The sequence below is a fragment of the Uranotaenia lowii genome, chromosome 1, assembly GCF_029784155.1.
Source record: "Uranotaenia lowii strain MFRU-FL chromosome 1, ASM2978415v1, whole genome shotgun sequence".
Classification (NCBI taxonomy): Eukaryota; Metazoa; Arthropoda; class Insecta; order Diptera; family Culicidae; genus Uranotaenia; species Uranotaenia lowii.
The window spans coordinates 11,370,386-11,390,355 of record NC_073691.1 but is presented as its reverse complement, the minus strand read 5'-3'; the positions used below and the strand labels follow the sequence as shown (position 1 = coordinate 11,390,355).

The 19,970-nt window shown below is 30.4% G+C and overlaps 1 protein-coding gene across 14 annotated transcripts in view; it reads right to left on the bottom strand.

The window, feature by feature from the left end:
- The window catches only part of LOC129758259 (probable serine/threonine-protein kinase DDB_G0282963), a 378,135-nt gene that overhangs the window by 112,397 nt on the left and 245,768 nt on the right, over positions 1 to 19,970 (bottom strand). For all 14 annotated transcript variants that reach the window (XM_055756071.1, XM_055756625.1, XM_055729006.1 and 11 more), the window contains one exon: positions 8,859 to 9,042. In XM_055756071.1, the coding sequence (XP_055612046.1) occupies positions 8,859 to 9,042 (184 nt within the window). The remainder of the gene's footprint in view (positions 1 to 8,858; positions 9,043 to 19,970) is intronic.

The following is a 19,970-nucleotide window of genomic DNA, read 5'->3' as shown; positions in this document are numbered from 1 at the left end:
GTAAATAAGCCCAGTTCTTTCCGTTGGTCCTTAATGTACTGCCAAAACGATTTGGGTCTAGTTTTAAAACCACGCTGTATCCGGATAAGGTAGCTCTGGTAACAACGCGTGCATACTTTTTTATAAGCTGCGTTAAGTTTGCGATATTGGTTTTTGGCATGGAGAGACTTGTGCCTCAAGTAGTAGCGGAGGGCTTTGTTCTTGAGTGCTTTCATTTGTCGCAACTCTTTCGTGACCCAGGGAGCACGTAGGTCAGAGGCTGCTGAGCGTTTTGGTACGTGACGATCGATGATGTAGTTGATGATATGGGAGAACTTCAAAGCAGCGGCGTTTGGATCGGAAGATTTGAGTTCAGAATTCCAGTCGATGGCGTCAAGCGTTTGTGAAATAGCGACACAATCGGCGTTCTTGAAATCGAGAAAAAAGGATACCGGCTTCTTGATAGGAATCACAACTTCAGAAATTTCAAGCGAAAGCAGCAGTGCCGGGTGGTGAGGAACAAGCTTAACCAGAGGCGCAGGAGCCAGTTCAATTGTAGCCAATTGGGATCCGTCGTTAACAAAACAGAGATCGAGAAAGCGACCATTCTCATTCTCGACGCTGTTAATTTGTCGGAGAGTTGCTGTGCTGAGTGAGTCGAGGATCAAACTAGAGGGCGTAGTAAATGAAGATCTCGCTGGATCAGCAAACAAAAAACACCATTTAAGTCCGGGCAGGTTGAAGTCGCCAATAATAAGAATGTCGTCCTCGGGAACAGTAAGGGAACACAACCGGGAAGGCCGCGGGAAAACGACTCTGCGAAGACCGCGCTTTTGGCGCGATCAGGAGGTAAGTATAAAACCCTAACGAAGAGCTTTCGAGTACCCAGATCGATACGGATCCACACTAATTCCTGATCGTTCCATGATTTGTCGTCGATTGGAGTGGCTGAAAGACCGGATCGGATGGCAATCAGAGCACCCCCGCCGGTGGATTTAGTACTGTTGTGAGGACCTCGGTCACGCCGGAAAATTTATTTATTTTTTTTTTTTTATTTTTTTTTTTCTTAGCGGCCCACCACACTCCCCCACACCAAAAAGCTCGATTTGAGCCCCCTGGTAATGGACGCTAACTGTTCTCAGCATGTCTGGCAGCAAAACAAGAAAAAACTTAATATATACTTGAAAACGCGAGCAAAGTTTTAATAATGCTGAGAACTTTCAAAATGATTATTTAATGCGAGGAAATGTAATGAAGGAATATAACAATATTTGTTAAAATGAATCTCAGTGGAAGAATATTCCTTTTAAGAGATCCATTATTTATCTAATGAAAAAAAACTAAGATTTAAAAGAATTATTAATATAAAGAGTAACTAAGAATACAACTAAAACTACATAATTTAAATTAAATTTATCGCTAAGAAAATTAAAAAAATTAAAGAAAGGACTGAAATAAGTGGTTGGTTGATCATCGGTTTAGGTTATCTTTGAAGTACTGCATAAGTTTGGTCTTAAAAATATTTCTGTTGGAACTGTTTTTAATTTCTTCAGGAAGGCTGTTGAATTTGGTTGGACCAATGAAGGAAATTCGACGTTGGCCAAAGCTTGTTGAACTTGTACTGCGCATCAAATGGTGAGATTGACGAGTATTGTGATATCGCAAACCCGCATTGAATCTTAAGTTTTGATTATTGTTTGAAGAGTTTAAATTATCAACATTGTGTAGTCGGAGCTAAAAACCTGACTGGTAAGGGTTCTGTCGTTCAGCCAGGTTTCGGTGAAAGCCACAATATCGTAGCTGGAGCATGAGGTGGCTAGCAGATATTCGTTGACACAGGAGTTGATACCGCCGACATTTTGGAAGTAGATATTTAGTTGATCTCGTGACCCGACAGACACACCGGATCGTCGTTCACTGGAACGGAAAAATCCATCACGGAGAGGAAGGTCGACGAAAGTTGAATACTTGCCTGTCAGTGCAGGCTGGAGAACCTCATCGCCACAATCGAACTCAGGGCCGGGACGACTGATGCCGCTGACTGGAATCAGCGCGACTGAGTCGAAGGGCTCCGAGGTCTCCATAAAGTCTGGCTCGTTGCGTCCCGGTGAAGAAGCCCGTAAAGAAGCGAGGAATTGAGAATGCTCATAAAAGGCCAGATGATGTAGGTCGGCGTGGCTGGAATCGGAAATTTCATCACGCAATGGGACGGTTCCAACACGAAAAATGTACTTGCCTGTGTGTGAAGGCTGGAGAATTTATCTAACCCTCAATTTTCATCATTCAAAAATGAGTTATGAAGCTTAAAATGAATTACATTATTAACACATTGTGGAGCAAATACGAGATATCTCGTTCTTTCGCTTGCCGTGGGTGAGCTTCTCTCAGCACAAATGTTTTAAATTTATTAATGAAACTTATACTGCAATATAAACACATGACTTTCAGTAACTTAAAATTTCAATGTTTTTAGAATTTGTTCCTGTGGTTTCTGAAATATAGAATGCCGAATTTCGGAGTTTCTTGGGTTAGATTTCTTTGCAGTCTTTAATGTGTTAAAATCTAAAGATCGTAATTTCAAATGTTTATCCAAATTAATTCAATTGCGTTTCAAATCAATCTTTTCATATTCTGGATAACCGTGAAAAATACAATCGAATATAAAATATTACGGAGTAAAGTCTAAAAAAATCTTCAACATGATTCTAGGTTCAAGTTAGACCGTTAAAACATAATAGATTCCACTAACAATAAATTACAACAATTATTGCGTTCATTTCGAATATTCAAATCCAAAAAGGGATAAAAAGTTTTTATAATTGCAGTTTTCAGCGATACGTATTTAAATTTATCTATAAAACTCAAAATAAACATTCACAATTATAATTTATAACACAATTAACTAAATTACATTTTCTCCGAGGTGCCTTAATTTGAAATTTGATTTTGACTATATATACCAGGTGATTCCAAATTTGTATATTTTTTTTATCAGCTGTAGTTTTAAGTAACCTCAAAATTCATCCAAAAAATTTTTGGACTTCTTTGGAAAAAGTCTAAGTTTTTATAAAATTTCAAAAATATCAATTTTTCCCATAGACTTTGGGTAAATTTGATTTCTGGATGAAATTTATTGATGCATTCATTTGATTATTTTTCCTGTTACGGGAATTTTGAAATCATTTCGTACCAAAATGAATCTTGAATATTTGTTAAAGCTTTAGTGTAATGTTTTTTTTTCGTGTAAGAGCTGCAGTCTTCAACACAGAAGTTAATTAGATTGAAATTTTTATAACGTATATAATACCAAACTGAAAAAAACCCCTTTTTCTTCTTCGGAAATAGCTATAATGATATCTATTCAATTTTCAAAAGATTGATAGATTGCTATTTTAAAGCGTTATTGTATCTCTGAAACAAGATTATCGAGTCAAAATCTGCATCGTTTTTTGCGGTAATATACTACTTTGTGGCATTCTTCGCAATAATCTGTGTTATTGAGTGAATGAAGATTAATAAAATGTTTCAAACTCAAAACTAGAGGTGATTGAAAAAATCTGACAAAAAATCTAGTTCAGAACTAAAATATCTTCCACAATCAGTTTTAAAACATTTGCACTAGGAATGTGCCTATCTTTAAACGTTTTCCTCGTGAATCAATAATATCCTCTTATCAGTCGACTTTTTTCGGTACCAAAGCAATCCCTCAAGTTGTACATTGGGATGATCTTTTTGTGATTTTTTACAAATACGGCTGGAATTCAATATTCATTAAATTGTACTTTTACAATCTAATTCACACAATAATAATTAAAATTTGAAGTGGAAAGCAGTTTTTTTAAGATTTTAAGTATAAAATCAACTCTAAATCTGAAAATTAAGTTATTTCACTTGCAATTGACTAAGACTTTTCATTTAAAAATAGTATTAACTCTCATAAATGAACACTTTATATAACTATTTTAATAATATTGAAAAACTTGGAATGAAGTGTACATAAAGATGAAAAAAAAAAAAAAACTCTCCACTTTTTTATACATATAATTTACCAGCTAACCCGGTGTGCTTTGCTACCCTTTCCATGAGAAAAAATCAGTTCGTTAAAATTATTTTAGTTAAAGTACACTTCATTTTTCATTAAATTTCAACATTATTCAAAGGCGAACTTCATTTCATTTAATCTGAGCTTCAAAATTGTCTTGAGACTCAACATATTTAACTTGAAGGTTTGAAGCTTGAGGGGCGGCCATCCTTTTAAGAAAAAAAAATTGGAAGGACCTGCAAAACAATAAATACCTAAAACCTTTAAATTAAAGCGGCCCGTTTTTTGAAGCAGGAGGAGTATTTTAATACAAGAAAACAGTTTGTCAAACTTTATGAAAATACTAATACATTGATTTGTGTTTTGTTTATTGAATACTAGCTGACCCAGTGTGCTTTGCTACATCTTCTCGAATATTGTAAAAAATATTAAATTTTTATTTGTTGGTGCTAATTTTAAATCAATGATGTTATCATCTTAGTGCAAGTTGATCTTTAAACTTTTGTAAATTTCATGAGTTCTTTAATTATTCCTAAATGTATGTTTTATTCGTATGGATTGTCCACTAGACTTAGTCGATTTGGAGTCATTTTTGAATTTCTCAAACCCTGGGGTCTAAAAAGCTTCGTCTTGGTCCAAAACTTATCCATGATTTTTTGTAGAATTTTTAAGTAACGTTTACATGAGTAAATTTGAACTTTTAGGTTTGTATGGGAAAATTTAATATTTTGTACTGAAAAAACAATATCATTTTTGTTTCTTCTGTGGAACCGGGCTAGCTGATGGTTTTTGTGCCAATTTATAAAATTCCTTAAGCAAATTTTCCGTTGAACAACTTTGTCGAAGACTGTTACTTCGTATCTTATTAGGACAAAAGTTATTAGTTGTTTAACAGGGGTATGTCTGTTCGCATTGATAAACAATAAATTCAAATGACATCACTGCTCGAGCCTCGCGAAGTATTGCATGAAAAGTAGTCACGCAAAACCTCGCTAGGCACCCTGCAGTGATGTCATTTGAATTTATTGTTTATCAATGCGGTTATGCAAGGCGGAAGGGTTTATAGAAATCTAAGAAACATATCTCGCGCCCAAATAACTTCCCATGCAAAATTTGATTCCATTTGTTGGTTAATTCTTCAGATATGCCAACAAAATTGTATTAGAGCTCCTCTTTCTCCCTATAAACTTATTGGAAGAAGAGTGGTGTCTCAAATGATAATAGAACCTTTTCTCGTGCTTTAATCCTTTACCAGATTAAATTTGGGATGGGAGTACCCCTACTCCCTTCCTATATCCCCAATAGAATAATGGAGGGGTTAGAAATAATCTTCCAACCCTCCATATGCTCTTCAAAGTCAAAATTGGAGCCATTTGCTTGATAAATTCTCTAGTTATGCTAAAAATTGAAAAGAAGTCCCTTTTCTATCTCTCTATTGGAAGGAGGAATTGGTACCAAATATCGATAGAAACCTTTTTTGTTCTCAAATACCCTTCCATCCCTTCCATGCCAAAATTGGTTCCATTTGCTCGAATTGATCTAGAGATTAGCAATAAAAATTGTATGGGAGCCTCATTCTTTTTTTTCTATATTTTCAATGAAGAATGCAGGGGTTCCAAATAATCATAGAAATATTTCTCCTACTCCAATTACTTTAATAGTTTTCAAATTATTTGAAAAATTATACAAAAGCCTCTTCTCTCTCCCAATCTCCCCACTGGAAGAGGATAGGAAGGGATATCAAAGATTCAAGGAATCATTTATCATACCCTAATACCATCTCAAGCCAAATTTGTTTCCATCTGCTTGATTTGTCTCAAGTTATGTAAAAAATTGTAAGAGAAGACAACTCCCCCTCTCAAATTTTCCCATTTGAAAGAAGGATGGGTCTCGAATACTCATAAAAGCATTTATCGTTACCGAATGTCCTCCCATGGCACATTTGGTTCCATTTGTTAGATTAGTTCTCCGGTTATGTTAAAAATTGTATGGGAGCCACCCTGCCCTCTTCATACCTCCCCATTGGAAAAAAAGGATGGGTGACAAATATTCATTGGAACATTTCTCATACCCTAATACTATCCGATGCCAAATTTGGTTCCATTTGCTTGATAAGCTTTTACATTTTTTTTTTAAATAAAAATAATCGGTTGACTTGTAATAACTTTCCGAAAGGGTGTATCAATGGAAAATATTCAATCTCCCTCGGCACGCTTCTAGCTAATGAGGCTGGCAACCTAGAGAAAAGAACATTACCCGGTGAGTGAATTTATAGATCGCACATCATAGACGCTTTTCCTTCTGCTGATTTTTCTATGTTACTGGTAGCTGCTGCCTTTATTTCTTTTTTTACGTGTGAGTATCGTGTAAGGCGTTCAAATGATCATTTGTAATCAGTCGACGGCAGCCATCCAGCCGGAGGGCACACTCAATCATTCATGGCTAGTGCTATGAATGAGCACAAAATATGCGAACACCAACAAGAAGAACGAATCTATGTCGAAGTGTTAGGTTCACAGAAAGAAAACTTTATATCTTCGTTAAGGAGCTTTACAGGCTGACACTCAATGTGAAAATAAAACTGAAATATTATTGAAGGAGCTCTAACTAGACATGAACATGGTGAAATTATAAAGCGGGAAAACATAAGAAGCCTCATTTGAAAACGGCAAGCAACCGTTTAGGGAGTTGTTCCTCGCGAAAGTTAAAAGCGTTGCGTTCTCCGCCCAGTTTACACTCGGAAGAGGGACATTAACATGGTTTTAACGAGACAGTGCGAAAAAATGGTCTCTAAAGTATCGATTCCTCGAAGGGTGTTCGCAATATTTCATTCACTGATTTCCCCCTTGTTGTGTGCTTGTTTATTGGAGAAATATATTTTATCTCGGACAGTAATTATTGAAAAACGAACAGCCTTTTGATACAGTATGTGACCAGCATCAGGGGACTTCATTCGTTTAACTAGCAAGCCTGTTGGTGAATCAGGGTTTCAAACCGAACACATATTAATATGTTCAATAAAATCACCGCCCGTGTTTTCTTGACATAATAACATATTTTACAGAAGTGAAACTGATATATACGATTCACAAAACAAGTGATTAGTGGCGATGGAATATGAATTATATTTTTAGTTCTCGCCTTAAAAGCGACTGAATCTTTATTTTGAAGGCAATCGAAAATGCTCAAGAGGAGTTGCCATATGAAATAAACCACTAGCAATCGCATCGAAATTTAATCAGGTATTGGGTTTTTTTCAGAAAAAAAACAACATTCAATGTGTTGAGGAATCTTTCTTAATATCCATTAGGGAGTCAAGCAAAACAAACTTAAATGCATACATTAGGGTGGCAGCCAAGTAGTTCAAGTCAAATTTCGAAAACCGATCATATATATTTTGAATATTGGCCCAAAGTTTCGGTTTTTTACCTTAAAAAATCACCAAAGGGGAATCCAAAGGAAATCGGAAAAATCTAAATTTTAATTTTGATGTCAAATGACTTAAAATTGTATGAAACGTCGAGATCTAGTGTTAAACCAAATATATTTTTTGTCAACTTTGTCGACTTACTGGAACTTGAACTGCCGGATTTCTGAAAAAAAAAACAGAAAATCCCAGAAAGTGGATTTTTGGTTAAATTTGTTTCGAGATATTACTACGTTTCAACGTTTTAATAAACAAAAAACATTTACTTTTTTTTTTACTTTTTTCAAAATATTTTCAATATTTCGAAAATTTTATATTTCAAACCAAATTTAAAATGTGAGTTTGAGAATCAGAATTTTCAACTTGAGCCTTCAGATAAATTTGTGTTAAAAGTGTTGTAAATTTGAACTGGTTTTTATAAAGGTAAATGAGTTTTAAACATTCTTATTCTTAGACAACATTATATCGATTTTGAGACCCTTTTGATCTGAAGCATGTTAATGTTTTGTATCTCAACATTATTCTTTTCATAGTTAGTCATGCATATAAAACAGCTATGAACCAGTTCCATTTATCGATAAGATGCAATTCAAACAGGTTGAATAGTTTTCACAAGCAAGAAAGTATGTATGGTATTATTAACCAGATAATAAGACATTATCTAGATCTCCTAGTTTCCCATAAACAGGAAACACACTCGCATATAGAAAATTCCTCCCGGCCAACGGAAGGTGAAAGGCATCCAATTATAGATGTGGATAAGCAAAATTTGCAACTTAGTGGAAGAGGGAAAGAGTAGAATAAGAAAAGTCAGTTCAGGAGATGGCAACTTCAATTGAATGTCAATCGTATTGGAATAACTAGATCAGATCAGATCCCACTCGATAGGTTTGCTGATTATCCCCTTCGAAGCTACGCACTAGCCTTATTCAAGTTGAGAGCAAATGGGCTCGTCGATCAAGAAATTGTTAAGTAAAATCAGGAAATTCACACGATTTCAAACGATTTTGTTTCCAAATTTCAAAGCTTAAGTTAAAAAAAAATTCTTAAATTTTTTGTCAACATGAGATCTCTGGAAAAAAAATCCCATGAATAATTTTCACATCGAATTAACAGCAAGTTTCGACGGAAGATACTTGGCACCTTTCTTCGATCCGAGATGTAGTTTATCAGGTTCCATTTCCCCTCGTTTTAACAAGATCGTAACGAGCTGTCACAACTCAACGGAACTGGTTTCAAGATGCTTTTCTCCGTCACCAAACATCAAAGCTTGGTGGGCATCATCAGCAGTAGCCAATCCCATAAAGATGTCGCCATTGATGACGATAATGATGATGATGATGGTTAACGATCATGACCACGATGATAATACCTGCAAAATCAATCCTGATCGAACGAAGTTCTACTCACCATCCACTTGAGGCAATCGAGACAGCCCATCTGGGCGGCCGCATGGATCGGGGCCATCCCATCTCTGGCTCGCACATACAGGGAGCCACCCGCTTCTAGGACTAGAAATTTGAGCACCTCCAGGTGGCCCTCCTGGGCGGCCAAATAGACCGGCGTCACGTCGTTGTCCATCTGCGTGTTGGCACTGGAAATTAAAAAAAAAAAGAAAAATTGTTAGTGATGCTTAATTTTCAAAAATTTTAATTTGTGACATATTTGTGACCAACTTGTGACAATTTTGTGACAATTTTGTGACAATTTTGTGACAATTTTGTGACAATTTTGTGACAATTTTGTGACAATTTTGTGACAATTTTGTGACAATTTTGTGACAATTTTGTGACAATTTTGTGACAATTTTGTGACAATTTTTTGACAATTTTGTGACAATGTTGTGACAGTTTTGTGACAATTTCGTAACAATTGCGTGACCATTTCGTAACCATTTTGTGACAATTTTGTGAAAATTTTGTGACAATTTCGTGACCGTTTCGTGACAATTTTGTGACAATTTTGTGACAGTTTTAAGACAATTTTGTGATAATTTTGTGACAATTTTGTGACAATTTTGTGACAGTTTTGTGACAATTTTGTGACAATTTTGTGACAATTTTGTGACAATTTTGTGACAATTTTGTGACAATTCTGTGAAAATTTTGTGACAATTTTGTGAATAATTCTTGACAATTTAGTGTCAATTTAGTGACAATTTGGTGACAATTTTGTGAAAATTTTGTAACAATTTTGTGACAAATATGTGTCAATTTTGAAAAATTTGAAAATTTTGACAATTTTGACAATTTTGACAATTTTGACAATTTTGACAATTTTGACAATTTTGACAATTTTGACAATTTTGACAATTTTGACAATTTTGACAATTTTGACAATTTTGACAATTTTGACAAATATGACAAATTTGACAATTTTGACAATTTTGACAATTTTGACAATTTTTACAATTTTGACAATTTTGACAATTTTGACAATTTTGACAATTTTGACAATTTTGACAATTTTGACAATTTTGACAATTTTGGCAATTTTGACAATTTTGACAATTTTGACAATGTTGACAATTTTGACAATTTTGACAATTTGGTGACAATTTTGACAATTTTGACAATTTTGACAATTTTGACAATTTTGACAATTTTGACAATTTTGACAATTTTGACAATTTTGACAATTTTGACAATTTTGACAATTTTGACAATTTTGACAATTTTGACAATTTTGACAATTTTGACAATTTTGACAATTTTGACAATTTTGACAATTTTGACAATTTTGACAATTTTGACAATTTTGACAATTTTGACAATTTTGACAATTTTGACAATTTTGACAATTTTGACAATTTTGACAATTTTGACAATTTTGACAATTTTGACAATTTTGACAATTTTGACAATTTTGACAATTTTGACAATTTTGACAATTTTTACTATTTTGACAATTTTGACAATTTTGACAATTTTGACAATTTTGACAATTTTGACAATTTTGACAATTTTGACAATTTTGACAATTTTGACAATTTTGACAATTTTGACAATTTTGACAATTTTGACAATTTTGACAATTTTGACAATTTGGACAATGTTGACAATTTTGACAATTTTGACAATTTTGACAATTTTGACAATTTTGACAATTTTGACAATTTTGACAATTTTGACAATTTTGACAATTTTGACAATTTTGACAATTTTGGCAATTTTGACAATTTTGACAATTTTGACAATTTTGACAATTTTGACAATTTTGACAATTTTGACAATTTTGACAATTTTGACAATTTTGACAATTTTGACAATTTTGACAATTTTGACAATTTTGACAATTTTGACAATTTTGACAATTTTGACAATTTTGACAATTTTGACAATTTTGACAATTTTGACAATTTTGACAATTTTGACAATTTTGACAATTTTGACCATTTTGACAATTTTGACAATTTTGACAATTTTGACAATTTTGACAATTTTGACAATTTTGACAATTTTGACAATTTTGACAATTTTGACAATTTTGACAATTTTGACAATTTTGACAATTTTGACAATTTTGACAATTTTGACAATTTTGACAATTTTGACAATTTTGACAATTTTGACAATTTTGACAATTTTGACAATTTTGACAATTTTGACAATTTTGACAATTTTGACAATTTTGACAATTTTGACAATTTTGACAATTTTTACTATTTTGACAATTTTGACAATTTTGACAATTTTGACAATTTTGACAATGTTGACAATTTTGACAATTTTGACAATTTTGACAATTTTGACAATTTTGACAATTTTGACAATTTTGACAATTTTGACAATTTTGACAATTTTGACAATTTTGACAATTTTGACAATTTTGACAATTTTGACAATTTTGACAATTTTGACAATTTTGACAATTTTGACAATTTTGACAATTTTGACAATTTTGACAATTTTGACAATTTTGACAATTTTGACAATTTTGACAATTTTGACAATTTTGACAATTTTGACAATTTTGACAATTTTGACAATTTTGACAATTTGGACAATTTTGACAATTTTGACAATTTTGACAATTTTGACAATTTTGACAATTTTGACAATTTTGACAATTTTGACAATTTTGACAATTTTGACAATTTTGACAATTTTGACAATTTTGACAATTTTGACAATTTTGACAATTTTGACAATTTTGACAATTTTGACAATTTTGACAATTTTGACAATTTTGACAATTTTGACAATTTTGACAATTTTGAAAATTTTGACAATTTTGACAATTTTGACAATTTTGACAATTTTGACAATTTTGACAATTTTGACAATTTTGACAATTTTGACAATTTTGACAATTTTGACAATTTTGACAATTTTGACAATTTTGACAATTTTGACAATTTTGACAATTTTGACAATTTTGACAATTTTGACAATTTTGACAATTTTGACAATTTTGACTATTTTGACAATTTTGACAATTTTGACAATTTTGACAATTTTGACAATTTTGACAATTTTGACAATTTTGACAATTTTGACAATTTTGACAATTTTGACAATTTTGACAATTTTGACAATTTTGACAATTTTGACAATTTTGACAATTTTGACAATTTTGACAATTTTGACAATTTTGACAATTTTGACAATTTTGACAATTTTGACAATTTTGACAATTTTGACAATTTTGACAATTTTGACAATTTTGACAATTTTGACAATTTTGACAATTTTGACAATTTTGACAATTTTGACAATTTTGACAATTTTGACAATTTTGACAATTTTGACAATTTTGACAATTTTGACAATTTTGACAATTTTGACAATTTTGACAATTTTGACAATTTTGACAATTTTGACAATTTTGACAATTTTGACAATTTTGACAATTTTGACAATTTTGACAATTTTGACAATTTTGACAATTTTGACAATTTTGACAATTTTGACAATTTTGACAATTTTGACAATTTTGACAATTTTGACAATTTTGACAATTTTGACAATTTTGACAATTTTGACAATTTTGACAATTTTGACAATTTTGACAATTTTGACAATTTTGACAATTTTGACAATTTTGACAATTTTGACAATTTTGACAATTTTGACAATTTTGACAATTTTGACAATTTTGACAATTTTGACAATTTTGACAATTTTGACAATTTTGACAATTTTGACAATTTTGACAATTTTGACAATTTTGACAATTTTGACAATTTTGACAATTTTGACAATTTTGACAATTTTGACAATTTTGACAATTTTGACAATTTTGACAATTTTGGCAATTTTGAAAATTTTGACAATTTTGACAACTTTAAGAAATATTTGCTTTTTAAAAAAACGTTTAAATTTGTTTTTCGTGTTTTTATAATTTTTTTTTTTTTCATTCTACTGTCAGATCACAGCGATTTTTATCCGACCAATCATCGACCTAATCATTGCCCATTTATGAACAACAATCATCATCTTCGTTGGGCACCTTGGGGATTCCTATAATTGGAATGAGCTGCTGATTATTGTTGTTTCGCAGTTAGCCCTATTGGCTGAAGCATCAAAATCAACTTACTGGAACAGGCCCATGTGATTTATGCGAAACCTGCCTCCATATTTTCGGAAGAAGACAAAAAAGGAGGCAGCCTGGAAAAGGGGGATGAACAACGTTCCACCAGCAAACAACCAACATAAAAACATAAATCTGTTTCCAGTCCAGCTCGTGTGTGCTTCAACTTCAAGCCAAGACTTGAAGAGGCATGTAATGTGCCACTTTCGGGTTTGTTGCCCATCCAGACCTTGAAGTCTCTTCGCGGCACCAGGTGTGTGGAATCTGCTCAATTGCTCATTGAAAGAGAAGGTTGTTTTTTTTTCATACAAGCTTCTTCCCGGCCCGGCCGGTCAATTCCAGCTCAGCTGACCGGTTTTCTTGATCGAGTTCCTGCCCCTTTCTTGTACTTCTACAGTACTTCACCATGGATAGGTGTCTTGCAGTTTTTTTTCTTCTGTGAAGCGCGCCAGCTCTCCTGGTAACCTATTTTCCGGAAGATGATGGGGCAATTTCGCAGCGGGAATGTTTTGTACTTTACTATGGGTATGCACATTTGAAGCGTTTAGATGAGGGGGGAAGGGAAAGAAGCAATTGGTCTTATAACTACTAGAGCTTAATTTACGAGGAGGATGGTTCTGGAGCAGACGATTTCACTTTTCTTCGACTGATCGGGATCAACAGGAGGGAAGCCGAAATACATATGCATCAGCTATTGAAGATTCAAAATTTGGAACATTAAATTTCAGATGCCTTTAAATCTCACATATATTATTTTTTCCTTCTTTAATTTGACAGAAACCTGTAAGTAGTTTGAGTTTTGTAACCGAAATAGTTTTTTTAAGACAAACTTACAGAAAATTTGTCTGAAATTTTTTTTCCTGTGAATTATTCTTTTCCGGAAGAGTCATAGGTTCGATTCCTAACTCGGTACAGGGTGTTAAGTATTAATCTTAAGCTATTCACGTTTATTTAGGCTGTAAAGCCATAGGACTGTAAAAGAAAATGCAACACTTTCATTTGTGAATAGCTTATGCAAGAACTGATGAAAATTGAAGAAATTTTCAGTGAAACGACTTGGTAATGTTGTTTGCAAGAGCAAAACTTTCTTGCGAGCTATCAAGTGGTATTTCAGTCAGCGTCTAATAAATTAGTATATTGACTAATTTTCGGGAAGGATCGTGAAAAATTTAGGAAATTTATGGAAGTCCCCTTAACAGCTAGAAATCGACTATACGACCAAAGCCCATGTGGTGAATCGTTCTTGGAGTTCTAGATGATCTTTCAGGGAGCTTTAATTTGAATAAAAGTAAGAATGATTAATTCAGTGAAGGAATGGTAAGGAAGGGGTTGAATAAAACGCAATTTGAACCTTTCAATTGGAGAAGTGGTAAAGCATGTAAATTATTCAGTCGCATTCGTCCAAAATACTAAAAAAATCAGACAGGATTTCTTAAGGATAACATAGCTTTCTAGTCAGCAATTGTAAAAATAAACTTAATTAGGTGGTTAAGTTGTGCGCAAAATGATCCGTGAGCATGGTTAAATTCTGAAAAATTCCTCTAAGGCAATCGACAGAAACTTTTAAGCGGGCATCTGGTGGATCTACTGTCAGAAATTTTTTCTTGACATGCCCTGCCTGAAAGTTCCGGAGAAGAACAAGAAGTTAAATTTAAAAAAAAATCTTTAGTTCTAAATTTGGGTGACAAGCTTTGGAAGATGCCAATTGATAATATTTTTGTTATTTTGAATTTCTTTTTTTTTTAAATTATAATAAATTAATTTCAGATCATCTCATTTGGGGCTAGGCTAAAGATAGTCGAACTCTTAATTTGGATTTGGAAATGGTTAGTATATAGCCGAATTTTTTCGACTACGATTCTTTAACTGGATGGAATCTGACAACATTAAGCTGAATCAATATTGTAGATCAATCTTCTACTGAGGATCGCATTCAAACTAAATTTTAAAACTTAGTTTAATGCTTCGAACAACCCCATAATCTAGAATGGGTTTTTTATATTAAAACTCGTCGAAAAAAGTCGATAAAATCCAAGAGCGTTAATCTAGAAATTAAATCAAATATTTCCAAAGTATTGGCAGTAATTCGAGGTTGTGTTTCGGAATTTGAAAACTACTTCCATAAAAAATATACAGTAGTTTTTCGATACAATCATGCAAAAAAAAGATTACACCGTGAAAATGAAGAAACCATGAATTTGGTGGGACTTGAAATTTAAGTGGCAGAATGTATTTTAGTGTCTTTAATGATTAATTTTTATGCCTTAAGTAGTGGAGACACCAGGTATCAATAATTTTTTACCATTAGATATGATTATCAAAGTTGACTAAACACGAAGGATCAATTTTAGTTCAAATTATTCTCTAAAAGAATTTAAAGATTTTTTCTTAAAGTAAAAGCATGTATAATATAAATTTGATAGTATTCATCCAACTAAACTGAATAATTTTGTTTTTATGGAAATTTAACAGTCGTTATCTCTTATGTCGATTTTAAGAAAGAATTCACAGAAAACTGCATAAAACAAATATCTTCTGCAAATTTCATAACTCAATATTTTATCCTACAAACCTTTGATTAGCTGAAAAGTTTACCTTTTTGATAAAAAATTTAAATCTGGCCTACTTGGACTTTTAAAGTGTGTTTCTCGAAATTTGCTTTATGGTCTGATAATCCATTTTTTTACATATGTAGAAAACAGAAATCTGAGAAGTGTGCCATGATTTGTTGGCAACGGACGCGTTTTGTTTTTTTTCTCTCCTTCCTTCAAAATAATGGTTTTGATTTGTTAAAATTGTGTTAATTGTTCAAACTATTTGAATATCTTATTGCGTAAGTATCGCTTATCGTTAAGTGTGATCAAGTGCGAAAGTTTCAGTCTCATACGGCGTGAAATAATTCGAATAACGTTTCCATTATGAGCTTACAAAGCTGAAACCGGCTCAGAGCTGACGGAAAGGTAGAAAAGATCATCAACTATCAGGGTCCTGATTTGGTTAATCCGTTCCATAATACTCAATTTACATAATTCTGGATGATTTCTGGAAGATTTCACAAGGAATTCTCCAGATTTTCGATTTACGATTTACGAGAATCGATTGCTGAAAAACGAAAAAAATATGAAGTCTATTGTAAATTTTTCATAAGTGTAGGTATGACATTTAAGTGTTTTTTTTAGATTTATTTTCATTATAAACAATTCTATGTGGGCCACAAATGGGTGTAAAGATCTCAATGTATTTATGAGTGTCGTTCATACGAAACGATCTTTTCGAAAACACGCGTTTTTTTGTGCTCGAAATAGGTTTTGGAAATTAGAACATTTGACAAAATAGTACCAAATAAAGCCAAAAATGTTATTATTTTAATAGAAAACCACAAACATTAGTTGTTGTTGTTGATATCCGCCAGGAAATTTGATTGCATGGGATTTTCCCAGGCTTGATTTTCGATTATAAACGATGTCTGTTTCGAATTTCCTATGACTTTTCCTGTAGTCACTGCCTAATAAAATTCTAGGGATGATAAAAAAAAATGCCTATGAAATTGCTAGTAAGCTAGAGTCATGTCATGATGTTACATGTGCCGAATGAGATGAAGATAAATGTTCCCGTAAAATTAAACACACTTACGAATTTCTTTTTTTTGATTTTAAACCGGTTGCGAATTTTTCTGGAGAAGTGAAAGAAGAGCAAAAAGATAATTACCATTCATAATTTTTTGTCTCGTGCATTTAGGCCCTTTAAAAGGTATTTTTCTTCTATATAATAAGTCAAGATTGAGACTTTGAATGAAACTATTCTATCAAACTTTTAAATTCTTAAACATATTTTTCAATTCTTGTCTTACAATTCTTCTTCGAATGAATAAATATTTCTCCAAATCGTAAGATATGATGCGCGAGATGAACTATACATAAAATGTTATGATCTCATGTTAAAATGTAAATGAAATACAATTACGTTGAGAATTGAAATACCTAGTATAATTCAGATTTTTTATCAGAAATATTCAAGGTAATATAATGGGTTATTTCTATTATAAGAATGATTTTTTTTGAAAAAAAAAGCCTTTGGAGCTCTGAACAGACCTCGAAAGGTTTTATGTTTCACTTATTTTCTCCGTTTTTTTTTTATTATTTTCAAGTGCGAATAAAGGCGCTTTATTCTTGGTCGATGACCAGAGATAATTGTACACTGAAATACAAAACAGTTCAACGAAGAAACATAAAACTTAAAATTTGAAAAACCTTTCATTTACTGTATTAATTCTTCAAAAATATTTATTCTAAGGTTTTGTGATTTCTGTGTACAAAAAAAATCATTTCCAGCCGATGAAGAATGGTCCATGTATGTTTTTAATTGTTTTCAATCATTTTTTTTTTCATGTTAAAATGATCAAAAGCATGAACAAAGACAAGAAAAATAATAACTTACTAATATTAATCTATTAATCTTTCAATAGTAAAATCGGAAAACTATTGTAAGATCATTTTTGAGTACTTCTTTTTTCTTCAAAAACAAAATTGATTTTTTCCAATGTTTTTTTCTGTTTTCATCGAGGACTATAGGAAAGTGCTTTAAATAATACTTGATGCCTAAGTTCATGATGAAAAAAATCAAAAACAAAAGGGGGGAATGACTGTTCTAAACTATCAATAATGTTCAAAAGCAATTAGGATGGTTAAGAACTACGAGAATAAATGCAAATGAACCTCGAAATGCAATTTTTCAGTAAATTTATATTCCTGAAATTGAAGTAAAAATTATATTTCGAGTTTTTATGCGTATTTTTTTATAATTTCTTTATTTATCAAAAACCAAATTCACATTATGTCAAATCAAATTCAGGAAATTTATGATTTCTAAATACATAAGCAAAAAAGGAAAGCATTTCAAACACCGTAAATTTATGTTAAAGGTTAATTCTGTAAATTTAGAAATTTTGAAGAAAAATTTTGAATTTCTAATTATTTTAAATTTTTTGTAAATTTTGGGTGATTTTTTGTGATTGTAATGTTTTGTAATTTTTGGTATTTTTTGGTAGTTTTTTTTATTTTTTTTTTTTTTTGTATTATTTTGTAATTTTTTGTAATTTTTTGTAATTTTTTGTAATTTTTTGTAATTTTTTGAAGTTTTTTTTTTGTAATTTTTGTCATTATTTGTAATTTTTTGTAAAATTTTGTAATTTTTTGTAATTTTTTGTAATTTTGTGTAATTTTGTGTAATTTTGTGTAATTTTTTGAAATTTTTTGAATTTTTTTGTAATTTTTTGTAATTTTTTGTAATTTTTTGTAATTTTTTGTAATTTTTTGTAATTTTTTATATTTTTTTGTAATTTTTTGAAATTTTTTGTAATTTTTTGTAATTTTTTGTAATTTTTTGTAATTTTTTGTAATTTTTTGTAATTTTTTGTAATTTTTTTGTAATTTTTTGTAATTTTTTGAAATTTTTTATAATTTTTTATATATATTTTTTTTATTTTTTATACTTTTTTGTAATTTTTTGTATTTTTTTGTATTTTTTTGTAATTTATTGTAATTTTCCGATATTTTTTGTAATTTTTTGTAATTTTTTGTAATTTTTTGTAATTTTTTGTTATTTTTTGTAATTTTTTGTAATTTTTTGTAATTTTTTGTAATTTTTTGTAATTTTTTGTAATTTTTTGTAATTTTTTGGAATTTTTTGAAATTTTTTTATAATTTTTTGTATTTTTTTGTAATTTTTTGTATTTTTTTTCGTAATTTTTTGTAATTTTTTGTAGTTTTTTGTAATTTTTTGTAATTTTTGGTAATTTTTTGTAATTTTTTGTAATTTTATATATTTTTTTGTAATTTTTTGAAATTTTATGTAATTTTTTGTAATTTTTTGTAATTTTTTGTAATTTTTTGTAATTTTTTGTAATTTTTTGTAATTTTTTTGTAATTTTTTGTAATTTTTTGAAATTTTTTATTATTTTTTATATATATATTTTTTATTTTTTATATTTTTTTGTAATTTTTTGTATTTTTTTGTATTTTTTTGTAATTTATTGTAATTTTCCGATATTTTTTGTAATTTTTTGTAATTTTTTGTAATTTTTTGTAATTTTTTGTTATTTTTTGTAATTTTTCGTAATTTTATGTAATTTTTTGTAATTTTGTGTAATTTTTCGTAATATTTGTAATTTTTTGTAATTTTTTGTAGTTTTTTGTCATTTTTGTAAGTTTTTGTAATATTTTGTAATTTTTGTCATTTTTGTCATTTTTGTCATTTTTGTCATTTTTGTCTTTTTTGTCATTTTTGTCATTTTTGTCGTATTTTTGTCATTTTTGTCATTTTTGTCATTTTTGTCATTTTTGTCATTTTTTGTCATTTTTGTCATTTTTGTCATTTTTGTCATTTTTGTCATTTTTGTCATTTTTGTATTTGTCATTTTGTCATTTTTGTCATTTTTGTCATTTTTGTCATTGTTGTCATTTTTGTCATTTTTGTCATTTTTGTCATTTTTGTCATTTTTGTCATTTTTGGTCATTTTTGTCATTTTGTCATTTTTGGTCATTTTTGTCATTTTTGGTCATTTTTGTCATTTTTGTCATTTTTGTCATTTTGTCATTTTTGTCATTTTTGTCATATTTTTGTCAATTTTGTCATTTTTGTCATTTTTGTCATTTTTGTCATTTTTGTCAATTTTTGTCATTTTTGTCATTTTGTTTGTCATTTTTGTCATTTTTGTCATTTTTGTCATTTTTGTCATTTTTGTCATTTTTGTCATTTTTGTCATTTTTGTCATTTTTGTCATTTTTGTCATTTTTTGTCATTTTTTGTCATTTTTGTCATTTTTGTCATTTTTGTCATTTTTGTCATTTTTGTCATTTTTGTCATTTTTGTCATTTTGTCATTTTGTCATTTTTGTCATTTTTGTCATTTTGTCATTTTTGTCATTTTTGTCAATTTTGTCATTTTTGTCATTTTGTCATTTTGTCATTTTTGTCATTTTTGTCATTTTTT